Source organism: Hyaena hyaena, unplaced genomic scaffold (assembly GCF_003009895.1).
Source record: "Hyaena hyaena isolate Hyena2069 unplaced genomic scaffold, ASM300989v1 scaffold_25, whole genome shotgun sequence".
In the NCBI taxonomy this organism is placed as follows: domain Eukaryota; kingdom Metazoa; phylum Chordata; class Mammalia; order Carnivora; family Hyaenidae; genus Hyaena; species Hyaena hyaena.
In genome coordinates this window covers 904,370-923,538 of record NW_024080657.1, presented here as the reverse complement: position 1 = coordinate 923,538, position 19,169 = coordinate 904,370, and the positions used below count along the sequence as shown (strand labels likewise).

Below are 19,169 nucleotides of genomic sequence, written 5' to 3'. Positions count from 1 at the left end.
GGTTCTTTCTTGCAGTACCATCTGCCAGCATGACCCGGCTCGCCCGATCACGAACCCACTCAACTTCAAGTAGCATCGGCTCTGGAGAAAGTGCCTTCAGCCGATCTGTCACCAGCAATCAATCAGATGGAACTCAAGAATCCTCTGAGTCCCCTGATGTTGTGGACAGACACCACACCATGGAGGTGTCCTGTTAAGCAGATGATCCTCCCCTGGACCATGCAAGTCCATCCTCCTTCAGACGACCACTCCATAATATAACATTTCATCCAGCAAACTGGCATTTATCTTTAACTCCTGCATGGCCACTGACACTCTCTGGTATCCTGGATTTATCATTCTCTCTGCTTGCTCACCCTCCTTTTTGTATGTACCAAGAACCACTTCCTTGCCATTACTGTAACATTCCAGCATCTTTAGCTGATCAAACTTCCATATCTTCTCTTGCCAGATTTTTTCTGTGCTTTCCCAACTGCGTATCTGACAAGATTCTTTGATCCTGGTGTATGTGTGAGCACGCTTGTCTGTGTTTGTGTGTGCATAGTTCTGTGATTTTAGATATGCTTTCTTGTAGAGCTTCTGCAAAAAAAGAAAACAAACAAAAAAAACAAAGGGGACTTTTTTTTTTCTTTCTTTTCATTTTCAATGGTGTTTTTAAGGGAAATCTACAGAACAGGTTTCTAGGTTGGGTAGATCACTGCATTCTCTTTTGGTTCCAAATTAGTCAACAAGATTTGCAGAGTGACTTCAGCAGCTCCGAGGAATATGGGAGATCATGATTACTGTTGATTGTGACCAATAGAAGGGAACCTGTTTCATAAGAGAGTCAGGCAAGGTGGCCAGCTATCTTGTTCTGTCCAAATGCATTCACATATGTTATTCTGTAAATAAAAGGGAGGGAGATATTCTTTTAGAAGCCCAGGAATGATGAGGTTCTAATGCAACATGGAGTTTTCCTAAGAAGTGAGCGTGGCTTAATTACTGGACTCTCTTAGCACAGGAAGGTGGAAAGCAAAATATCAGGCCTCCGCTCCGCCCAGGAATGATGAGGTTCTAATGCAACATGGAGTTTTCCTAAGAAGTGAGCGTGGCTTAATTACTGGACTCTCTTAGCACAGGAAGGTGGAAAGCAAAATATCAGGCCTTTGCTCTGCCAGAGCAAAACTGCTGTTGCTGCAGTGTCTGATACCACTTACCAGATATCCACAAGAAGTGCCTCCTTAGTCTGATGAAGAGTGTTTCTCCATCCCTCAATCCTCAGAAAAAGGAGAGGTATGGCTTGAAAATTACATAGATGGTGAGGAAACAGCTGGGGGAAAAGGCAAAGACATCAACGGAATATCATATATAATAGGCATAGCCTTGCCTTCAGCTGACTTAGTGGAAGCTAAGTGAAATTGGTACAGAACTCATTTCTCAGAAAGATTTTTGACAGATAGTTCTTTTAAAAGAGAGGGAAGGGGCTGGTCTGTAAGGGCAGACTGTGCAGGCACTGTTGTGTTTAGTGGACTCCTGTGTGAGGGGCCACAGCCAGCCAGGGTATCACTGGGAAGAGGATAAAACCAGCCGCCACACAACAAGGCCCCAGCTCTTGATGGCGTCAGGTGTAAGCTCAGGGTTAGACAGTTCCAAGTCTTAGGAAGGGGCTTTTTAGACATAGTGTTCGCTTTCTGCTGAGATAGGGAATGCGTCACTCTGCCAAGAGTACAACTTTTTACAGATTATTAAATAAAGCTGTATATGTCTCATTGTTACCTGATTGCTGGTGTTATTTCTCTCAAGCCACTCACTGGGGTTCAGGGTGGAACCAAGGTTATGTTTATGGGCTTCGTGCGGGGCATTTTCACATACTTGATCATTATCTCACCCAAGAAGAAGTGAAGACTTCGGATAAATAATTTGGCCACGGTCATACCAGTAAGCCCATCTAGGAGTGAACTCCAGGCCCATGTGACACACCGCTATTCCCTTCAAACCAAAAATCATGTGAGGCCCGATCATGTGGTTTATGATGAAGGAGGTAAAGCTAAGATCTTGGAAAGGCATTTCACATTTCAGCTCTGCCATCCTTTGGGGTAGCTGAGTCCCACCCTGACTTAGTAGTAGTCTGCAACACTTGCCTGGGTTCCTCAAACAGGCCAGACTGCATTTCTCCAGAAATGGCTATCTTTGTATTGACCATTAACATTAGGAGGCCACCATCTTGGGTCAGTTTCAAATGATCCAGGGGCAGCTGCTGTCATATCGTAAGTACATCGAGGTTGCTGTGTCTGTGGGAGGTACTTGTAAAATGGCACAGACCCTGCTCGTTCTGGGAAAAGAGATGAAGCAAATGCACGTGGACAGAGATACATGGCACCAAGCTGAGTTCCTGACAATACAGGACAACAATTTTTGAGCTGGAGGTGGTCTTACAGTTGTTCTTAAAACCCACATCACTCCACCCTTCTTGGCCACACCTGACATGGATGGTTGCCTGCTTTCCCACCTTAGCCTTGTGACTGAAGTCAGGCCACAACTGACTACATCTGACTGGTCCATACCATACTTTTCTCTTACTGTTTTCATTTCCTTTCTCCCTGTTCAGTCCAGAAACAGGTAGGTGCCTGCTTTATGGGAGTCAAGCAAATGGCCAGGCAGATTATCCAGGATGATTGTATAAAGCTCCTCCACGTAGATCATCTTACCCAGTTCTTAGGGCACCCATGCAAAGTGGTCAAGTCTTTCGTAGACAATGAACAGGTGAGGAGAGTTAAATGATTTGTCTGAGGTCACTGAGCCTGAAAAATGTCCCAGTTCTTCCAAAATCAATGCATATGCATAGTCAGCATTTTTTGAAATTAAGAATTTATTATATCACTTTCTGGCATTATGTATACTTTATAATGTTTGTTTTTGAGAAAGAGCATGAGTGGAGAAGGGGCAGAGAGAGGGGGATAGAGGATCCGAAGTGGGCTCCATGCTGACAGCAGAGAGCCCAATGTGGGGCTTGAACTCACCAACTGAGATCATGACCTGAGCCAAAGTTAGACACTTGCCTGACTGAGCCGCCCAGGTGCCCCTCATGTTCAGCCTTTTATTGAGCATCTAACATAGGCTGGGGGCCTTTGCACCTTCTATATGTTCCATAATGTTGGTCCAGTGAGGTACATGCTAGTCCCATTTTATGGATGAGAAACAGGCCCAGAGGTAACTACAAGTGGTCACAAAACTAATAAACAGCAGATCTGGGCTCTTAAACTAACTCTCACGTATCTCCTTGGATCTTACTTGAGGCTAGTCTGAAAGTCTTCCTGTCAAATAAGAAGGTGGACATCAGACAAGAACAGGAGGGTGGGCCTGTGCTCAGTTCCCTCCTTGCCACGGGCCACATTCCTTGAGTAGCCATCACCCATTCTAATATCCTGATTAGAATAAGCTTACACAGGATGTGCTTCCACTCTGGCTCCTTCCAGCTCTTCACACCAGGTGCCCATGGAGTTAAATCTCAAACCAACCTTCCCCGGGAGAAAGAACCAGAGCTGGAATGTGTTCTTAGGCTGTCAGGGCCCCAGAAAAGGCTTGATAGTCTGAGCTGGAGTCAGTAGCTATTTCAGTGCCATTTTGTGTTAAAAAGCATCTGTCTCCAGGAATACTAAGCCCCCTAATGGAAAAGCAGCAGTAGGTGTGGTTATTTAGACTTTAATGAAATGAGGGTTTTAAATTTTAATGACTGAGGTAACAAAGACAGTTCTATCAAATTCCTTATCCTGGCACACATGGATGGCTCAGTCAGTTAAATGTCTGACTTCAGCTCAGGCCATGATCTCATGGTTCTTGAGTTCAAACTGCATCGGGCTGTCTGTTTCAGTGCAGGGTCTGCTTTGGATCCTCTGTCTCCCTCTCTGCCCCTCCCCTGCTCACACATGCTCTCTCTCAAAAATAAACTAACATTAAAAAGATTTTTTAAATTCTTTATCCTAGCTTAGTGATTCTCAAGCTTGGGCTGTGTATCAGAACACCTGGAGGGCTTGTGGGAAGCAATTTGCTGGTGCCACCTATGGAGTGTCTGGTTTAGCAGATTTGAGATGGGGCCCAAGAATTTGCCTCACAAACTCCCAGATGATTCTGAGGCTGCTTGCCTGGGACCACACTTGAAGAACCACTGTCTGGGTCTTATTGCTCAAAGTGGTTCACGGACCAGCAATGTGGGATATTGCCTGGGAGTTGTTAGGAGTACAGAATCTTAAGTCCTACTCCGGATCCACCAAACTAGAATTTGCTATTAATAAGATCCCCAAAGGGGAGCCTGGGTGGCTCCGTCAGTTAAACTTGTGATTTCACCTCAAGTTGTGATCTCACAGCTCATGAGTTAGAGCCCTGCATCCAGCTCTCTGCTGTCAGCTGTCGTGCAGAGCCCCCAGAGCCTGCTTTGGATCACTTTGGATCCTCCATCTTCCTCCATCTGCCCCTCCCCCAAAAGTGCGCGCTCACTCTCCTTCCCTCTCCCTCCCTTTTCCCTGCCTCTCACCTCCTCTCTCCCTCTCCCTTGCCCTCCCTCTCTTCCTTCCTCCCTCTTAAAAGTTAAGTATTTAACAAAATCCCCAAGGGATACCTGCACACATTAAAGATTAGGACACACCACTCCAAGGCTGTGTTTCCCCCAAAGCCAGTCAAAGGAATCTCTTGGAGTGTATAAAATTCAGATTCTTGGCTTTCCTCTGGTGACTTGGATTTAGAAGATGGAGGATCCCAGGAATCTGATACCAGCGAGAACCTCGGGTGATTATAATGGTCAGGTAAGCATGGGAAGCTCATTTACCTCAGTTCCATGTTCCTCAGGCAAGACCAAGCCACAAAGCCAGAGGAAAAACCTCTCCCTCTAGGATCATGACAAGGCAGCTGCTTCTCCTTTAGAAACAGGAACTTGGGGAAGGTGGCTCCTTGATGGTCTGTGATGCCGTCAGAGGAAATGGGTGGTTGTGAGAACCACAGAGGCTGCAGATGTGAGCTGGGAGCCCCAAGGAACCTATGACAGAGCTCAAAGAGCCCTGGGCCTTCTTCCCTGGCCTGGCTGTGTTTGGGAGGGCTGCCCAATTGGGGGTCTCTAAGGAGCATGAGTCTCCTTTCTCACCCCAGGTGTGCAGACTGCTGACCACCGCAGTTGCAGAGCTACTCACAGTGATACCAAGAGCATCTCCCTGAAGAGTCTCCCCGCCTGAGAAGATTCTGGGTGCCCTAGGACTAAGGACTTTGGAAGATGTCCAGAAGGGTCCTCCAAAGCCGTAACCTCTCCAGCCAACGCATGCATCTAAGCTGAGTCCCGGTCCCAAGCTTTGATCTCAGGAAACCGGTAAGTATGTTTGCTTTAGTTTTCCAGTGGTCTCAGGACTGTGAGGAAGGATGGTCCCCTCAGAGGCTGGGAGTGAGCTTTACAGTGGGGGAAGGAGTTCCACAATAAGAAATGGTTCTGTTGAGGATGTAAGGGGGTGGTTTTGAGGGTCCCCAAAGGAACCCAGGCCTCCCCTCTCTGCCTTGGGTCTCCTCCGGCCCCAGAGACTTAATATTATTCCTTCCAACTTGTCTTCATGTCTGTTCTGGTCCCATCTCAGTCACCAATTTCCCGTATAATTTTGGGCCCCCTTCTGGGCTACAGCCTTCCAACGTCAGTGAATAAGAGGAGTCTGGGTTATAATCTTTGAAGGCTATAAAGTCCATAGTTCCTCTCAAAAGGGTGATATTTCTCAGTTGAGAGAGAGGTCTCTATTTAGCTTAATCAAATTCATCACTCTTACCTCTGCCGCTGAGAAATTATCTTCAGAGGCACAAAAACAAAAAAGACGTGGATTATAGACCCCATTCTGCACTAACCAGCTACGTGAGAGTGAGCACGAGGTTGCTGTCTCTGAGCTCTGATCACTGTACGTGAATGGATTTCAAAGCTGCCGACCTCTCAAAGGATCAAGTGAGAAGATCAAAAAATAACTGTAGGCAGTGTGCTGATCTCAGCAGCCTTTACTCTTTCCTTCCACACACTGGCCCGGACCCCCTAGAAAGTGCCTAGCACATAGTTAATTTTTCAAATATTTGTGCAGTTAATAATTAGATTCCTTCTAATTATATAAAGTTTTGGCCAACATCTCCTCCTCCTAGGCTTGCACACCCCGTGATCTTCATTTGCCCCCAGGAAGCGGCCTGGCCCTGAGTAGGCCAGGTGAAGGGAGCTGGCAGAGGTCTGGGGGGCTTCCAACCTGACTGTGGCTCTCCTAACCTCTCTTGGGTTCCATCCCCCAGCTCTACCTGCTACAGAAAGAAGTCTCTGGGTTTAGTGCAGCTGGTGATTGTGGTGACTTTGTCTTTATGAAGGAAGGAAAAGGAAACTAACTTTTACTGAGCACTCACTCTATGCGAGGCTCCCCAACTTCTCCCCACAACCCAGTGGAGTTGGTACTATCCCTGATTCAAAGATGACACAGGGGTTACATGCTTTGCCCAAGGTCACACAAATGGAAGCTGGTTAGTCTGAATTAATCACTCATGCTACCCAGAAAAGATCTCTCCCTGAGGTTTTTCTGGACTCATGTCTACACAGTTAAGGATAGAGTTTGTATGTGATACCCAAGGGGAAAGGAAAGGCTGGAGAGCAACAAGAATGTTGAACACCTAACATGAAGAAGAGCCCTAGCAGTGAGGGCCTTAGAGTCCATTTCAGGCTGCCACAGCTTCAGGATCCCAAAGTCTGAGCAGGAAGTGGGTGCCAGGTGCCATTTCCTGTAGATGGGCCCATTTTCTATTAAGGAGCTCCATCCTCATGAGTACTGAACTCTCCATGATGATGACAGAAACCCGTACTTACCTAGGCATGGTGAAGGGTTCAAAGGCAAGGCCAGAGCCTGCTATGTCATTGTGCCATTCTGTGACCTCCTCCAGAGAACCAAACTGGTATAATTATTCCTTGTCTCTACTGAGAAGGATGGAATTATCTGAAAGAATGAAACTACCCCCTGAAGTACTTTAATAAAGTGAAAAAAATTAGCATTACCCTAGAAACCTGGGAATTAAAATTATTCTAGGGGTGCCTGGGTGACTCAATTGGTTAAGTGTCCAACTTTGGCTCAAGTCGTAATCTCGCAGTTCATGAGTTTGAACTGCATTGGGCTCTGTGCTAAAAGCCCAGAGCCTCGAGCACGCTTAGGATTCTGTGTCTCCCTCTGTCTGTTCCCCTCCTCTGCTTGTGCTCTGTCTCTCTCTCTCAAAAATAAATATTAAAAAAATATTCTAAGAATAAGACACTTGTCCAAAGAGCTAATAATCACTTTGGTCCATTTAGCTAATGTGTGTGGAGTGCCTTTTATGGGCCAGGTGTCTCATGAAATGTTGAGGAAATAGGCAAAATGAGGTCTTTGTACTCATTGAGCTATAGAATAATGGCAAATTAAACAAGTAAACACTCTAATAAATGAATAATTAAAACTTGGGAAGGGGGCACCTGGCTGCCTCAGTCAGTCGAGCATGCGACTCTTGATCTCGGGATTGTAAGTTTGATCCCCACGTTGTGTGTAGAGATTACTTAAAAATATAATCTTAAAAAAAAAAAAAAAAAACTTGAGGAGGATTGGAGGATCACAAAAGAGAGTCGAGAGAGAGAGAAAAGGAAGGCTCCCAGGAGTGGCCTCTGGTAAAGTGACATTCAGGACAAGATAAGGGAAAAGTGGGCCCTGGCCAGGCTTTTCTCATGCCTTATCTCTTGGACCCGTATGTTGGGTATTGTTATCCCCATTTTTCAGATGGAGGCAAAAAGCAGGGAAGTGGCCTGACAGCCAATCACTCCAAAGCCTTATAAGTCATTGCTGTGGCGTGCAGTCTCCTAGTCATCTTACTTTGCCCTGTGCAAAACGGTAGCACTAAGCACCAATAAGAGTGTGCTCAGTGTCACCTTAGCTTGTTGTGACACGAGCTCCCAAGCCTCCTTGGATCCCCCTCTTGCCCGCCTCTAACCCACGTCAGGAAATAGTTCGGAGTAGGCCTGTCATAGGAGTAATCTCTGAGGGCTGGAGGATTCAGAGAAACCTTCCCAGGGAAGGGTGGGATCCAGACAGGCACCAAGGTGGAGAAGGGCATTCCAGCCAGCGGGCCACACAGGCAAAGGACCAGAAAGAAAGAGTAGAGTATAACTGCAGTGTAGAAAAGGTAGGCCTGCTGGAGAAAGCAGTCTAGGTGCAGAGAGCCTCCTGAGTTTGGTGGAGGGGCTAGAGCTTGGTCCGGCTGGGAGGGGGGTCATTCCCTCTTTTCAGCAGGGCTGAACTGGGGAGGCAGAGGGTGTCTGGGTATCCAGGGCCTCTGTGTCCACCACAGTATCTCTTTCAGATTTCTCTCAGCCATGTGCTTCTGAGTGGTCTGCTGAGGAACGATGGGAGGTCAGCCCAGCAGAGGGAAAGCCCCACCAAGTCCAAGCTCGAGCCGCTCTGTCCAAGGCCTGGTCCCTTTGCCCACGCAAGCAGGTAGGCTGTGGGCCCAGGGCAACTGGGCCCTTCCCACACACAGTAAGGTGGCACAGCCCCAGACATCACTGCCTCTGTGGGCTTTCCTGACCAGCCACTCCAACATGGCTTCAGGTGTCAGTGAGTGCCTGCTGTATACCAGGCCCTTCTTTGTGAACCATATAGGCAGTGTCCCTGCCCTGGGGAAGCTTACATTTCAGCAGTCAGAACATTAAACAACCAGATAAACTAGAAAATGTGAGTAACAGGTGCTAACCGGGAGGGCCTATTAGTTCTCCAGGTGTCTCCCGAGGCTTCCCTTCTCCTCAGCCAGTTTATTAGGAAGTTGAGCTGGTAAGTCTAAGACCAAAGCTAAGACCAGCTCCGCTTCTGTAGCTCTCCAAAGCTGTACTATCTGGTATAATAGCCACTAGCCATATGCAGCTAGTTAAATTCAAAGTAAAATTAATTAAAATGAAATTAATATGTAGCTCCTCAGTCCCATCAGTCGCATTTCACGTGCTCAGTTGCCCTATGTAGCTAGCGTCTACCTATTGGACAGCACCGTTTAGAACTTTTCCATCACCACAGAAAGTTCTACTGGACGTCCTTGCTCCAAAGTGTCTCTTATCCTGTGCAACATTTGAAACAAAATTAAAGACATAGTAGTTGGAAGAAACTGGGACACACAATGCATCTGCTCAACCTACAACTGTGATTTTAAGATAGTCCTGACTAAAAATGCCAGTTTTTAGGACAATTAGACCATCAAAATATCCTAGAAATTCTAATATTTTGATATCAAAACTATATCCCCAGTTTGTTTCTTGTTCTCCCCAAACAACCCACAAATTGTTTCTCGAATCACATCCTGACTTGGGGTTTTGATGATGTGTTCGTTGGGGTTCTCCTGAGAAATGGAACCAATAGAGTATGTGTATGTGGGTGGATGTGTGTAGACACAGAATTTATTTTAAGAAATTGGTTCATGCAATTGTGGGGGCTAGCAAGTCTGAATTCTGCCAGGTAAGCTGCAGGCCAGAGGCCCAGGGAAGAGTTAATACTGCAGAATTGCAGTTGAGTTTGGAGGCAGAATCCCCTCTTGCTTTAAGAACCTCAGTTTTTTTGTTTTGAAATCTTCAACTGCCTGGATGAGGACCACCCACATTATGGAGAGTGATCTACTTTATTCAAAGCCCACCAATTTAAATTATTATCTCGGGGTGCCTGGGTGGATCAGTTGGTTAAGTGTCTGGCTCTTGATTTTGGCTCAGGTCATGATCCCAGGGTCATGGGATTGAGCTCTACATTGGGCTCAGGGCTCTGTGCTGAGCATGGAGCCTGCTTAAGATTCTCTCTCACTCTGCCTCTCTCCCCAACTCGCAAACACTCTTTTGCTCTCTCTAAACAAACAAAAAATGTTATCTTCACAGCAACATCTAGACTTCTAGACCTTGTTTGACCAAACATCAGGGTACTGCGGGCTAGCCACATTGACACATAAAATCAACCATCACAGATAACAAATTACTCTAAACCAAGCAGCACTTTTAGGAGGAAGGACATGGACACACACTTAAACAGAATAGGAGACTATGGAGCCAAAAGTCTGGATGTCTATGTTTGGGCAGAAGCTATCCCCAATCTGAAAACTCCCCCGCAGTGGCTGAGGCCTCTTCCCCCTCCTCGGCCCTGCCCCTAATATCCTCATCTTCCTAATGCCAGCCTCCCACAGGCATTAATGCCTTGGGCTCTGTAGTTCTGTTGGGGAGGCAGCTGCCTCTTTTTAGCCACTCGGTCTGCACAGAGAGCCTGGGGCCCACCGGGCCCTGCAGGAAGAGACCTGGAAACCACACAGACCTCCCCCTCATTTCCTCTGAATCTAGTCACAGGTTGGCCCCAATGCTTCTCTGAGTCACGGCCAGGCTGCTGAGGGGGCTGACCTCCGGCAGGTGCTCTGGGTGCTCTCCCTGCCAGCGAGACCCAAGGGGAACTGTGTTCCTCTCTCTGACAGGGTCTCCAGGGGGAAGGATGGGGCCTCCCTCTCTTGGTAGATCAACCCCTGGTCCCAGCAGGACAGATTTGGGGCAGTCCCTTCCATGACTCATTAGTCCATCAGCCTTGCATCCATTCAGAATCTACCGAGTCTCTACCACACGCCAGGCCTTGTGCCAGGACCAGGGGACATAGAATGGACAAGATAGGCACAGTCTCTGCCTTCAGAGACAGTCAAGCCCCAGAGACAGGAGCTAAACCAATAATCAGTTGCAGTTGTCAGATTTTGGTGACAGTGTGTTTTAAGGGACTTTTATTGAAAGTGTATGCTGAGAGACTCATCACGAAGGCTTCACCAAGAAGGGACATTTTATCCAGAGAGCAAAGGATGAAGGCGAGTTGGCCAGGTGGATGGTCAATGAGTGGGACAGCATATGCAGCTCAGTAGCAAGTAGATGTGCAATGCAACAGCTTCCAGGAGGGGAAGGGGTCCTTCCAGGCCACCTGGTTTCACCCTTGTTGAAGTATGCCCTCCACAAGACTTGCTTGCATTGTTTATCCGGGCATCAGGCACCTTCCTGCACCATGTGTTGGCCAGACCCTGTGCTATTGACAGCCCTGTGGAGCTCCATTCTGGGGTCACCATGTGGATCTGCACATGTGTCTGGGAGGACATGTAGGAACCAGGTCCCTTCCAGGACTGCAGTCTCATTCTTCCCAGGTCCACCTGGAGCATAGGCCCTTATATCACACAGTGTCCAGCTCTGGGTCTGCCCCACCCATCCCCTGGGTCCTTGTCTGTCCAGTGCTCTCCCTCCCCCATCTCCTGGGGCACCTGTCTAGAGGGCATTACAGAGCCCCCTGAGGCCTTGGATCCTCCAGGAGTATCTATGAGACAGATAAACTTTTCTTGCTGACCTTGATTGCTTTCATAGCTTGATGCATTGATGTGCTAACAAGTCTGTCTCTCTTTTTCCTTTGTTTCAGAGACCCCTGATGAACTGGGATAAGGAGGAAGGAGAGGGAGGGACACTGGGATGTGGGTGAAGTGGCTCTCGGCAGCCTGTGGAGGGCAGGTTTTTCAGGATGAGAAGGCCCAGACAGGTATCAGGAGGTCTAGTTAGACTGGGCAGGCTGATCCCTGAGGTGGATGAGGGATGAGCTGCTTGCCACCTCCCATCCAGCCTTGAACTTGGGCCTCATGACCACCATGTCTTTGGGACCAGTCCTGGTATGATGGGGCAGGGGTAAGGGGAGGCTTAGTATCCTCTGTCTCTATGACTTCCTCTCTGAATGTCAGCATCCCAGGGAGTCTGGGCCTTTTTGGTGATGTGCTACTGCTGTCCAGCCAAGTCCCCCCAACTTGGCCCATGAGTAGCTACAAAGGTCACCCACCCCAACAGTGCTCCCTGGGAGAAGGACAGGGAATTCCATAGAAGCTACTCCTGGCACAGTACCCTGCCTCACCTCAGTTGCCTTGCTGAGCAATGGGGCTCACCAAAGAGGACTACCTCCGGGGCTGTGAGGGCTGAGGTGATGTGTGCGGCACCCCTTCAGGCCCTGACACTCAGCGGCCACTCAGTAAGGGATGGCAGGCATGTGGCCAGGATGGGTGACTAGGCCACATATACCTGCTGAGTGTCTGCTCTGGGCAAGGCCTGGTATAGTGGGCCCCAGGGAACCCAAGTTTTCTTGGGGCAGCACAGACCTACACCGGTCATTCTGGACAAAGGCCATGGGAGAGCCACACTACCCACATGCATGGCTTTCTAGAGTTACTAAGCCTGTCCACATTTGTGCTTTCATTGGCTCCTCCAGGAGCCCTCCTCCTCCCATGCTCACCCTGGACCTCAGCCCTCAAAGTTAGTCCATCCGGTGCCCATGTCATTAGAACTTATAGAAACTGAGCTCAGAGATCTGTGCTGATAACCTGATTACAGCTATAGTTTTTAAGTTTGCTGAGCAAGGGAATCCTTTTATCAAAATCTTCTTGACGATAAATCCCCATATGAAAGGGCACTGTAGCCAGGGCTCCACTCCTCTTGCCACATCAACCCGTTCCCTGAGGTGACCCCAAAAGATGTCTGGGCACCCCTAGGGCTCTGCAGAGGCTCACTGAAAAAGCTTCAGATTCCAGGGTGGCCCTCTTGGGATCCCAGTAGGCATGCTCCCCAGGGTGCCCACGGAGGAGTTGATTGTGGAAGCCCAGACTCCACTACACTTCACATGTGGAGGGAGGACTAGCCAAAAGGGTGACCATCTCTGTCCCTCCATCCAGAGAGAAGCAGGGCCACAGCCGTGGCCCTGAGCAGTTACCCGGTAGGTGAGCACACAGAGCTGTCGCTGAGACTCGGGGAGCCGTTGACCATCATCTCTGAGTAAGTCCTTCTGTGGGGAAGGATGGGGTGCTCTGCTTTCTCCCCCTGACACCTGAAGATGCACTAACGGGAGACGGGGCCCTTCCCTCCAGGAGAAAAGAGCATGGCCTTTGGTGCTGAGCTCACATGTAGCCCTAATGATTTCAGGAAGCTTGACACACCTGCAGGGAGAAACAGTAGGTGGGCAGGACCTTGCAGGGTCCCTGAATCCTGCCATCTAATGCCCAGGAGGTACCAGCACTGGGTGGTACAAGGAAACCTGGGAAACACAGGTGGGATAGTGATCAGGCACAGGAGCCAGCCTGGTGGGTCTTCATGAATCCTAAATGAGCAGGTCCCCTCTCCTTTCTCTCTCCAGAGATGGAGACTGGTGGACTGTGGTGTCAGAAGTTTCAGGCACAGAACACAGCATCCCCAGCATCCACGTGGCCAAAATCTCCCATGGGTGAGTTCACACCCCAGACCCTGACTTAAGGGGACTTCCTGCTTTCTCTTCCCACAAGCGTAGTCCTTTATGGCCAGACCTCTGCTGAGCAAAACGGGGAGAGAGGAGAATCAGGCCTGGGCCCTGCCCTCAAGAAGAGTGAACAGCTAGCCCTCTCAGGTCACTTTGTGAGACTTGGGAACCCAGAGGAGGGGCTCAGGAAGGCCCCATAGAGATGTCTTCTGGGCTATGGGGGGTGGGGAGGGCAGGAGTTCAGTGAACTCCTGCTGAAAGGGAGTAGCCTCGCATATGTGTCCTAAATGTCCTGAGGCAAGAAAATGGAAAGGTGGTGCCCCACATCTTGACAAACCTGTCCTTCCAAGAGGTGCCTTGAGGGAGGGCAGGACACAGGGATGCAGGGTCTCTTACAAAGCCTGAGCCATTGCTCACTGAGAGTCAGTGACAAAAGACATCGACTCCAGAGCAAATGCTGGAGAAATGTGTCATGAGAAAGAAAGTGAACTGCCTTTCAGTGGGATCTACCTGCATAACATGGAGTCATGCGAGTACACTGTGTGGGGCAGCCACTCTTCTGAGAGAAAATACAGCTCTGGCACTGGATGGCCTTCCTTTTCTGAGGTTCATGGGATATCTGGCTCTGATGAAAGTGGCGCAGGGATCCTGAGACATGTGGACATCTTGTAGAATAAGCTCACACAGAGGTTGTCAGCACCTGGGTGAAGCCCGTTTTGCCCACGTTTTTCCTGATAGCCTGGCCCTGCTGGCCAGAGATTTTGCATCCCCAATGTGGTACTGAAGTTTCAGCCAAGGAAACACTGACCACCTCCCAGAGTCCCCTTCCCGTGCCTTTCCATCTACTTCCCCAATGTTTATGAGTCATATGAATGGCTTGTTTTATTTACTATAAAACTAGGCTAAGTTTCTTGCTGACACCAAGCGAGTCACAGCTTCTCTGATTTATTTACTTGGAATTGACCCATCTCTGACTCTGGCTTTGACTGTGGAATTTCACACGATGACAGGGAAGCAGCCATTTCCATTGAGTTGGCTTCTGTAGGTTTTCCTGAGGACCATAGGGCATGACTCCGGGCACCTTAGAAGGCTGATGGACTAGTAAGCCAAAAAAATTCCTGTAAAACCACCTGAACTTTCCATTGTGGTTAAGGCCTTCATGAACATATAGGTGAAGGATTAAGTGAAAGGAGAAGGGAAAACAGAAGACCAGAGTAATCAACAATCAAGCAATGAAGGAGGCACTGAGGAGTAGGTTATGAAGATCTGTGCTTTGGGAGGCACATATGATGATCGATAGTCTGCATGATTTTTTCCAAGATTTTAGAATGCCTTGAACATTCTAGTTCCAACATTTCTACCCACAAATAAGCTCCAGTGAGAGTTAGGTTTCAGTGATAATGAATACATGTTCACTCACATGCCTTTTGACTGCAAAGTTAAACTTTAAAATGTTCAAATAAAATACTTACGAAAATTAAAAACAGAATAAAACAAGCAATTATTGGAAAGGTAAAGGCTTGGAAAGGTAAGTGCCTAGCATAGGGGTATTGGAGAAGCTGGGTGGTGACAGGAGACAGTCTGTGATTGCCCCACCTGCCCCTACCCTCAGCCGCTTGGAAACGAAGTCTCCAGGCAGAAAAATCTGGGGCTGGCCCCATGAGGGTGTCCTCTGAGGCCTCTGGAGCCAGGACCAAGACAAAGCTGGGAGCCCTTGGAGACCATGTACAATTGGAACTCTGAGGTCCAGAGATGAAGGAGGGGTGGAGTAGAGTCTTGGCCCATCCCCACTCCCCAGGGTGACCTCTCTGTCCCTCTCTCAGTTGGCTGTATGAGGGCCTGAGCCGTGAGAAAGCTGAGGAGCTGCTGTTGCTGCCTGGAAACTCGGGAGGGGCCTTCCTCATCCGAGAGAGCCAAACCAGGAGAGGTGGGTAAGCTCAGCCCTAGCTTGTCCTTTGAATGCTGAGAGTCATGTGTGAGGTGACTTGGGGATAGAAGTAGAAGGCCAGATGTGAAGGGCTGTAGTACCTAGCCTTGGAATTGGGCCGTCTGGCTGACTGACCACCATGTTGCTGCCACAAGAGCCCGTTTCTAAAAGTGGGTGTGAATGGTCCACAGTGGGGACCCAGGCTCAGCCTACACTTTGGCAACTAGGTCTTGTAATAGAGTATAGTCACAGGATTTCCCTGCCTTGACCAGCAATGACTCCTTCCTCCCCAAAACACAACACAATCCTGAACTCTTATTGGCAAAAAGTTGTCAAGTTCACAAGGTCTCTGTACTTTGGGTCACCAACCAGTCAGAACTAGAAAACTCATGGGAAGTCAGCTCTTGTGGAGCATGGGTGGCTCGGTCAGTTAAGTGTCCGACTTCAGGTCAGGTCATGATCTCACAGCTTGTGAGTTCGAGCCCCACGTCAGGTTCTGTGCTGATAGTACAGAGCCTGGACCGTGTTTCAAGTTCTGTATCTCCCTCTCTCTCTGCCCCTTATCTGCCCGTGCTTATCCTCTGTCTCTCTCTCTCTCTCTTTCAAAAATAAATAAACATTAATTTTTTTAAGTCAGCTCTTGATCTTCTTTTTTCTGCTGTACAAATGGGGAAAACAAGGAAACAGAGGCCCAAAGAGGGGTAGGGACATGTCACATTGCACATTCATATGGGACTTCTCCCATTTCAAGTGCAGGGCCTTTGCAAACAAGACACAGAGTTGATACAGTCTGTCTCTGACGCCCCTGCCTCCTTCTGAGCTGCTGTCCTGAGACCCTTACAGTGGGGGTGGAGAGGGATGTTGAAAGAATGGCCCCGCTGATGTTTATGTTAGGCCCTTTTGTGCCTAACAAACTACCCTGTGGGGGATTGTGCTTCCAATGTCCCCATTTTATAGATGAGGAAAATGAGGCTTAGAGAGGAGAAATGGTCTGCCTGGAGAGACACGGCCAAGTGTGAAGCTGGATTCAAACTCAGCTGAGGTCCATCTCACTTCAGACTCCCAAGAAAGGTCCATGGATCACAATAATGTCAAAACTGCAAGCACAGTGGTAGCCTGGGGAGGAGATACTCAGGAGTGAGGACAGGCCTCCTGTGCTTGCCCTAATTTGGACCAACCGTGATGGGTTGTCAGGGTCCTTTGCTCCCAGTCTCCCTCCTGAGGCCGGTTTCAGCACATCTCTGCCTCTCTTCCCCTTCCTTCAGAAGCTCGTTGCGTTGACCTCTCCCCAGCCCCTCCTGCTACTTTCCAGGCAGCATCAGCAACCTACCCTCACACCCAAAGGCTGGCTGGGGCTGGGGGCTGGGGACTGGGGACTGGCCTGAGCGCAGCAGCTGCAAACAGGAAACCACAGCAGTGGGGCTAACTGGGGCAAGGGTGCTGCAAACCAGGCCCCAGTGAGCTTGAAAAGCCACAGGAAGTGCTCCATGTTCCGCTGCCCCAACCCCATCCCTCTCTGACCAGGTTTAGCCACAACCGCATAGTGACCAGTGTGTTTTGCCCCTTTCCTAAGAAGGCACATATACAGGCAGAACTGGCTGGGAAGTAAAGGAGAAAGCAGATAAGGATCCATAAGGATCTTTAAGGATCCATAAGGATCTTTAAGGATCCATAAGGATCTTTAAGGATCCATAAACATCCACATGTTTACTGGGATTAAGGTTAGATTTGACTACGAGCTTCCCCATAGCCAACCCCAAAAAGGGAGAGATCAGAATGCAGCTCTCATTATCAAAAAAAGGAAGAGCTTTGTCAGTTCTGCAGGAAAGGCAAAGGTTTCCCCAGTACTAATTTTTTTTTTTTTTTAATGTTTATTCATTTGTGAGAGACAAAGCACAATCAGGGCAGGGCCAGAGAGAGAGACACAGAATCCGAAGCAGTCTCCAGGCTCTGAGCTGCCAGCATGGAGCCCCCGACATGGAGCTCAAACACATGAACTATGAGATCATGACCTGAGCTAGAGTCAGACACTTAACCGACTGAGCCACCCAGGCGCTCCTCCCCAGTGCTAATTTCTAATCTGTCATCTGGGCTTCCTTTAGGACAGTGTTTGTCAAGCTGCAGATTGAGAACCCTTTGTGGGCCAAGAAATTAGTTTAATTCAGTAGTTATAGAGCAGTGGGTGTGAAGTCTGCGTGGCCATGAGAATCACCTAGAGGACTTAAAACAAAGAGCTGGCCAAAACCGACATTTTTTATTTGGTGGGTCTGGGACAGAACCTGATCATTTGCCTTTACAACAAGTTTGCAGGTAATGTGGTTGCTGCTGGTTTGAGGACCACACTTTAAGAACCACTGATTTAATGTGTAGCAACATGGATGGACCTTGAGGGTGTGATGCTGAGCGAAATAAGTCAGGCAGAGAAGGACAAATATCATATGTTTGCACGTACAGGAGGATTAGGAGGAACTTGACGGAGGAACAAGGGGGAGAAGAAGGGCGGAAATGGTGGGGGAAAGGGAGAGAGGCAAACCATGAGAGACTCTTGAATGCTGACAAAAACTGAGGACTGATGGATGTGGGGGGAAGGGGGGGATGGGCATGGAGGAGGACACTTGTGGGGATGAGCACTGAGTGTTATGTGGAAACTAATTTGACAATAAACTATTTGTAAAAAAAACAAAACAAAACAAAAAACAAAACCCATAGCGTTGTATAACACAAATAAATCCTAAGGTAAACTATGAACTTTGATTAATTAAAAAAAAAAAAAGAACCACTGATTTCGAGGCACCTGGCTGGCTCAGTCAGTAGAGCACGTGACTCTTGATCTCAGGGTCATGAGTTGGAGCCCTACGGTGGGCATTGAGAGAGAGAGAGAGAGAGAGAGAATGCCTGAGTTAGGGGAGGGGTAGAGAAAAAGGGAGAGAGAGAGAATCCCAAGCAGGCCCAGCACAGACAATGAGGAGTCCTTTGTGGGGCTTGAACTCATGAACTATGAGATCATGACCTGAGCCAAAATCAAGAGTCAGAGGCTAAACTGACTGAGCCACCAGGGCACCCCCCGCCAAAAAAATACTTTAAAAAAAAAAACCAAAATGCTAATCTAGACTTTGGCTGCAAGTTGTAGTCATCTGCTTTATTAATTACTGGTGCCTTGCACCCAACCCCCAGGGTTTCTGATTTAATGGGTCAGGGGTGTGGCCTAGGCCCTAGAAGATATAAAAGCCCCCCAGGTGATTCAGATATGCAGTTGAGGTTGAGACCTCTTCATTTAATGGATCTGGACCAGTGAGTGTTTGAATTGAAATACAGGCAGAAAACTTCAAGGTGCATCACTGGGGTTGGGAAAAATATTGTCTCATCCTATTTATGTTTTAAGCAGTTTAAGTGTGTCCTGGGTCACAGTGTAAAATTTCATTCTGTGGTTTGTAGTAAAAAAAAAAAAGTTTTGTACTGCAACTCTATGAGGCCTGAGTAACATCACAGAACATTGGTTCTCAGACGTGAGTGTACAGGGATTGTCAGGGAAATTTCTTGACAACGCAGACTCTTGGTCCTCTTCTGAATCTGACTATTTACAGGGTTCAGAGGTCAGAAATCTGCTTCCTTCACAAGTTCTCTGAATGGTTCTTATGCTCTTTTAAGTTTGAAAACACAGTTCTAATCTAGGGAAACCAGAATTAAATAGTAAGGGAAGATGTTTTTTACATTTACATAATGCATCTTGTCATATATAATAGTAATTAACTATTGATTGAGTGAATGCTATCAGGATTGGCTTTTCTTTGTATCAAGGTCCAAACATACCTCTGGGAAGGGAATTCTGCAGAGGAATTTGAGTTTGTGTGTGGAACAAGGAGGGAGGCCTAGGGCCTGTGAGCTCCGCAAAACACTACTTGGAGTCTGAGCAGAGGAGGGTAAGACCCCTACATCTTCCCCAGAGTCCCTCT

At 48.2% G+C, this 19,169-nt stretch overlaps 2 protein-coding genes, 1 long non-coding RNA gene and 1 pseudogene across 4 annotated transcripts in view; 3 read left to right on the top strand and 1 right to left on the bottom strand.

Moving 5' to 3' along the window:
* Positions 1-1,754, top strand: part of NDRG3 (NDRG family member 3) — a 67,323-nt gene extending 65,569 nt beyond the window's left edge. The window contains exons 17-18 of one of the 2 annotated variants that reach the window (XM_039227138.1): positions 16-932; positions 1,051-1,754. In XM_039227138.1, coding sequence (XP_039083069.1) covers positions 16-197 — 182 coding nt within the window. In that variant the 3' untranslated portion in view covers positions 198-932; positions 1,051-1,754. Of the gene's footprint in view, positions 1-15; positions 933-1,050 lie in introns of those variants that run through there. The other variant, XM_039227139.1, reaches the window with a different exon arrangement.
* Positions 619-4,880, bottom strand: LOC120228605. The gene is made up of 2 exons (XR_005527534.1): positions 4,802-4,880; positions 619-881 (listed from the first exon to the last, which is right to left on the bottom strand). It is a non-coding gene; the product is annotated as an uncharacterized LOC120228605 (long non-coding RNA).
* Positions 4,881-5,010: 130 nt separating this feature from the next.
* SLA2 (Src like adaptor 2) overlaps positions 5,011-19,169 on the top strand; it is a 29,242-nt gene continuing 15,083 nt past the window's right edge. Inside the window, exons 1-5 of the mRNA XM_039227129.1 lie at positions 5,011-5,332; positions 8,347-8,480; positions 12,733-12,832; positions 13,191-13,277; positions 15,113-15,216. Of these exons, the coding sequence (XP_039083060.1) occupies positions 8,390-8,480; positions 12,733-12,832; positions 13,191-13,277; positions 15,113-15,216 (382 nt within the window). The 5' untranslated portion in view covers positions 5,011-5,332; positions 8,347-8,389. The remainder of the gene's footprint in view (positions 5,333-8,346; positions 8,481-12,732; positions 12,833-13,190; positions 13,278-15,112; positions 15,217-19,169) is intronic.
* On the top strand, positions 13,755-14,096 carry LOC120228619 (annotated as a pseudogene).